Below are 5,000 nucleotides of genomic sequence, written 5' to 3' on the forward strand. Positions count from 1 at the left end.
GCAGAACTTTGTAAGATTTTTATTTTCTCCACCTCCACCAGGGAGAGTGCTGTGACCGGGACATTGGGACAAAGACAAAACGTAATTAAAGGCAGAAGCCCCCTAAGAACGGTCCTAGAACGGTCCTCCAGGCCTAGTGCTTCATTTTCAATTCTCGCTCTCTTTCTCTTTCTCTCTCTCTGTTTCTGTATGTCCCACAAACTGCCTTCTGTTCCGTTCCTAGTGGCCTAGCCTCAAGGGAGGAAAGTAGCACACAAACATCCGGGGGAAAACGTACGGAAGAAGGCAAATCAAACGGAACCGAGGCGAGCCGAGCCTGTGGCAGCATAAAGGCTAATTCAACCGGCGGGTAGGGACCGAGGAAGAGTGTCAAGAAGCGAGTCGAGGTCCCCGCCTCGTTCCGAAGGAATGCATAAATGAACAGGAAAGGGATTATCATTGGCATCATAATGCTCATTGTTCGGAGCTAAGTACCGCATCCAATCGGAACGGCTGCTAGTGGAGTGCTGGCTGGCTGCTACTCGGGGGGGCCACGATGGTAGCACACGTGGTGCCAAAGCTTGCGGTGGTGGTGGTGGTGGTAATGAAATAAAATGTTGATTTTTATTCATTTGGCTACCTTCCATCCTAGCGAGCAGGTTGGGCTTCCTTCGGAGTCCTGGTGTTTTAAAGACTTCCTGGGAATTGATGAATAATGGCTCCCTGGCACCCTGGCACCGGCTCGGTGGATCACATGCAAATGAATGAGCCCCGGGGCCGCACACAGACCACCAGATCCTTCAGGAATACATGACTTGGTGCGGGTTTTTGGCAGAAGGCGAAAGGAAGTTTTCGCATAAATTTTCCTTGAGTTATTGAATTCATGTTTGATCTGCTACTGCTTAAAGACACGATTTAGAGAGTATTCTGTTTCACTTTTCCAGTAACTAACCTCAAAAGGAAAGGGAAATCGGACACTCGAATGGGGAACTTTATGACTGGCAAATGGGCAGCAAAGCGTTTATCGTTTGAAGCAAGTTGTTGGCAGAAAAACATGATCGCAATCGTAACACAAGCGGCACCATCACTGGGAAGCGTTAGATTAGAAAAGTTTCATCCAGCCAGTCTGGCCAGCGGATGGGCAAAATTGAATTTCCACTCAAGTGAAAAACAAATCCTTTCCCAGAGCGAGATCCCGTGGTGGTGGTCGCTGGTCTAATGAGCTGCCCATAAATGGGTTGCAGCAGTACGGCTCCAATCCAAAAGAGACCAGCGAGAGACAGACACTCGTTCGCTCGCTACCGCTCCGTTCGTAAAGCTTAAAGTATTTAGTCTTTGCAAAAGAAACTAATTGAAAATAGCAAAACTTTCTCCCTCCTGTGGGGCACCTCCCCTCCTTTCTCGGACACGAACTCGGACGTCTGCGCAGCGAGACCGCGATGTTGCACGTTCGATTCCAGCGGAGTTCCGAGTCCGAGTTCGAGAGAGTATGGTAAAACATGGCTACGGAATTAAAAACTTTTAATCCTCGCTCTGATGGTGCGATCGTGCTCTCCGGATGCTGGCCGATGGATATTGCTTTAAATGCTTCCGTTCTGCCAGTTTGGCTTTAGCGCAGGAGGCAGATGAAGAATTTGAAATTTGGAAGGATAAAAATCAAAGAACTAAAGTCAAAAACCGCCGCGAAAAGGGAACATCAGCTGCTGTTCGCACGCCAACCACTGGTGCCACTCGATTCATCAAAGCCAAAAACAATATCAGACACAGCTGTCTGGTGCGTGAAGTCCTCAGTCCGGGGAAGGTACCTGCCCGGAAGGCAAACTCCGGAAACTCCGGAAAAGGATATGGACGGAAAAACCATATGATTAACAGGATACATGAAAATTCACTTTTATCTGGCCACACTGCTTCACATCGCTGCCGGCCTCACCCCCTCCGGTGCCTTTCCTGGCCACTAATCCAATGAGTGGTTCGTTTCAACACCGCACCGCATCGCACCGCACCATCGTGTCGTGTCCGGATGAGCTCGGCAATCGCTTTTATCGATGGACCTGAAAGGGACTCGAAGGGACGGGCTGTTGGTTCTGTTGTCGTTGCTCGTTGGTGGTGGGTTGGCCTTTCACTTCAGCGCCAGAATCCATGCCCCAAAAATAGCAACATTCGGGTGACGTTCGCATCAAGTTCCTTTTGCGGGGGGACCATTCCACCATTGGGGAAGAGAAGCGCGGGGGGGTTAACATGTTTTTCCAGACCATGGACCGTGTGAGAGGATGTTGATAAAAATGCCCGAGTGCACTCCCACGCTGCCGCTGCTGCTACTGAATGATGGACGCATTGTGTATGGGGCGTTGTGCGCCCGAGAGAACAAGGACAGTAAGCCAACCGGACAACCCTGGAGCGAAGAACATGAATGCGTCGAATGTGCGCCACTGTTCCGGTGTCATCGTCATATTTTTGATGTCCATCCATGGTCCGGTTGTTCAGGTTTGGAGCCGCGCGCCGGTGGCACCCATCTCAGCTGCATCGGTTTACATCGGACTGTGATCGGACCCCAACCGCTCCGTTCCGGAGTTTCCGGTTACAGTGGTAACGAACGAAGAAAGGGGACACAAAGGGCTGAACTAACAATTTGTCAACGGTTTAGGGCCGGTCCATCACGCTTTCACGCGTGTCACGTTTCTGGCTGATCGGACATTTACATGCCACAGAAATGTAATACTTTATTTGAAAGTGTACACGATCTTGCGTCACGTGTGTTTTGGGAAGGAAAGCAGGATGTCTGCACTGGGCCAGTGTCAAAATATTGCCTTATCAGTAAAAGTGTTCCGAAAACACACAATTAACACAGCACAGTGTATGAATGTATTGCTGGTAAAGCTCCCAAAGAAAATCCCTCGGCACATGTCTTCGATCTGCAAGTAATTGCTAATTGAGCAAGGTGTCAGGTGTATCTCTGCCTTCGCATCGATTTAACCAATTGAAACCATGATGACAGATGAAGTCTGAATGCTGCTGACTGAACTGAACAGATTGACTCCTGACAAACTGGTTCAGTAAGCAAATTAGATTCGAATTCCCACGAGATCCATTACACTACTGAAGGCACAACAGGACGACAGGACCTCCTCGGGTGCGGCCTCGTATTGTGACAAGTGACTGTCAGCTGCAGAGTCAGTCAGAGCCACAGCTGTGTCATCATCACCAGGCTATAAATTATCGATGAATAAATTAACTACCCACAAGGTCGATTATTGCGTCGGTGTACCAGTGTGAGATGAGATAATAAATGTAAAACATGTCGCCAGCTAGTGGTCTCTAGGACAGCATGGACGGCACGTGTTGATGTTTGAAAAATGGGACCACACAAGACGAGACCTTGCCATTCGGGGCCATTTTTTCCTCGTTTTCGCACCAAATGTACCCTTCTAGCGCGCAGGATGTATCGTGATTAATTACCTGTCGCGTGTCCGGCCAGCAAATCCCTCGACGATGAGCCCGGTTTGGTGGCGTTCACTCCGAGCGCACTGACGCGCACCGAAAACCGGGCGCCCGATTTTTGACGTTTCTCATTAATGCCCTTGTAGAGCCAGGCGATGGCGCACGGTATCGCACCGAGGTCTCCCGGGGGTGCCGTCACCGTACCGAACATTGTGCGTGATTGGCCTGAAACGAGAGAGAGAGAGACAGAGAGAAAAAGAAGGAAGGACAAAGAGATGGAGTTAGTGGAGAAGGTAGTTCACGAGGGACATCATCAACTGGACGTGTCGTCCAGGGCAACCCGTAGGCGCCTATTTGGATGGAATGTTCAAAATTGGAATGCAACGGGAATCGGTTTTTGGGAGCAAACTACGTGCCAGTGCGTGCCCGGACATAACTCACACTTTGGAAGCAGCCCTGCAGCCCTCCAGGACACAGATACATGTTTCTTGTTTCTATTTTTCTGAATGGCATAGGCCTCTAAACACAAGGAAAACAGCAGGAAAACCACACCGAGGGAAACAATGGCGTAACACAACAGCTGCACAATCGGTTGTGGAGCAGTCCCTTTGCAGATTTGCTCATCTTCAATCTACAAGTGCCCGGAGCAGACAGTTCTCTGGCTCCGGCACCGGTTTCGGGGAAGGAAAAAATCCACCAAAGAACCACAAAACTCCCCCCAGTTGGTGGCCAGAGTGTCGCCGGAAGGAAAAATGTGGGGGAAGAGGGAAACTTGAAAATGCAATAAACATTTGTTTCAGTTAAAAAAAAGGAAAAAGAGAAAAAAGTTTCATCCCGGCTAGGAATATCGGCCTAGCCAGACGACAAGCGGGATTCGATCGGGATCAGATCGAGCCGTGACACCGAACAGAGGGTATCACATGCCGACGCCGGAAGCGATATATTGACATCCTTTTTAAATTTGTCCATTTCCGCCGTGCTCCTTCTGCGAGCGGACAGGCACGACAGGCACGTTTTCAGTGTCGGTGGTGTGCGTTCGGGAGAGTTATGCCCGAATCCGGGGCATCGCTTCTTCGCGGCACTCGTTTTGAACAAACGATTTATCTTGCAGACAGCACTTTGTCACCGGGAGGAATAAATTTCCAACGTGTCGGTGCGCCTCCATTTCCGGTGTGCCGGCCGGACGGACGGTTTTATCGCCTTTCGCGCGATAAGAGGCCTTCCGAATTGTGCAGTAGCCGACTGGACAAGCGTGTAATGTGAGCGACCAAGTTGTACAAGCCTCTTTCTGGAGGGCAAAAAAAAAAATTTGAAAACATAAAGGAAAACGAAGGAAAAATGGAGACAGATTGTGATCCGTGATGCACAGGCCATCAGGAAAAAAAAATGTCCGCATAAGGTTGCACATCGCGCATCTTGTCCCTCAATCTGTCTGTTGCCTCGAGGGCCAGACAGCCCGCTTTTCCAGCAGGAGTACAACCGAAGGATTGTTTCGTCCCTTTGGGGAAAACTTTGTGATTAAACTTTGGCCTCTCGCAGGATTCGTTTGGTGGGAGGGGAACGGGGGGAATCATAACAGCAAA

The 5,000-nt window shown here is 49.8% G+C and overlaps 1 protein-coding gene across 1 annotated transcript in view; it reads right to left on the reverse strand.

The window, feature by feature from the left end:
• LOC126568985 (kinesin-like protein CG14535) overlaps positions 1–5,000 on the reverse strand; it is a 64,087-nt gene that overhangs the window by 10,386 nt on the left and 48,701 nt on the right. The window contains exon 5 of the mRNA XM_050225736.1: positions 3,436–3,642. Within this exon, the coding sequence (XP_050081693.1) occupies positions 3,436–3,642 (207 nt within the window). The remainder of the gene's footprint in view (positions 1–3,435; positions 3,643–5,000) is intronic.

This window comes from Anopheles aquasalis, chromosome 2 (genome assembly GCF_943734665.1).
Source record: "Anopheles aquasalis chromosome 2, idAnoAquaMG_Q_19, whole genome shotgun sequence".
Classification (NCBI taxonomy): Eukaryota; Metazoa; Arthropoda; class Insecta; order Diptera; family Culicidae; genus Anopheles; species Anopheles aquasalis.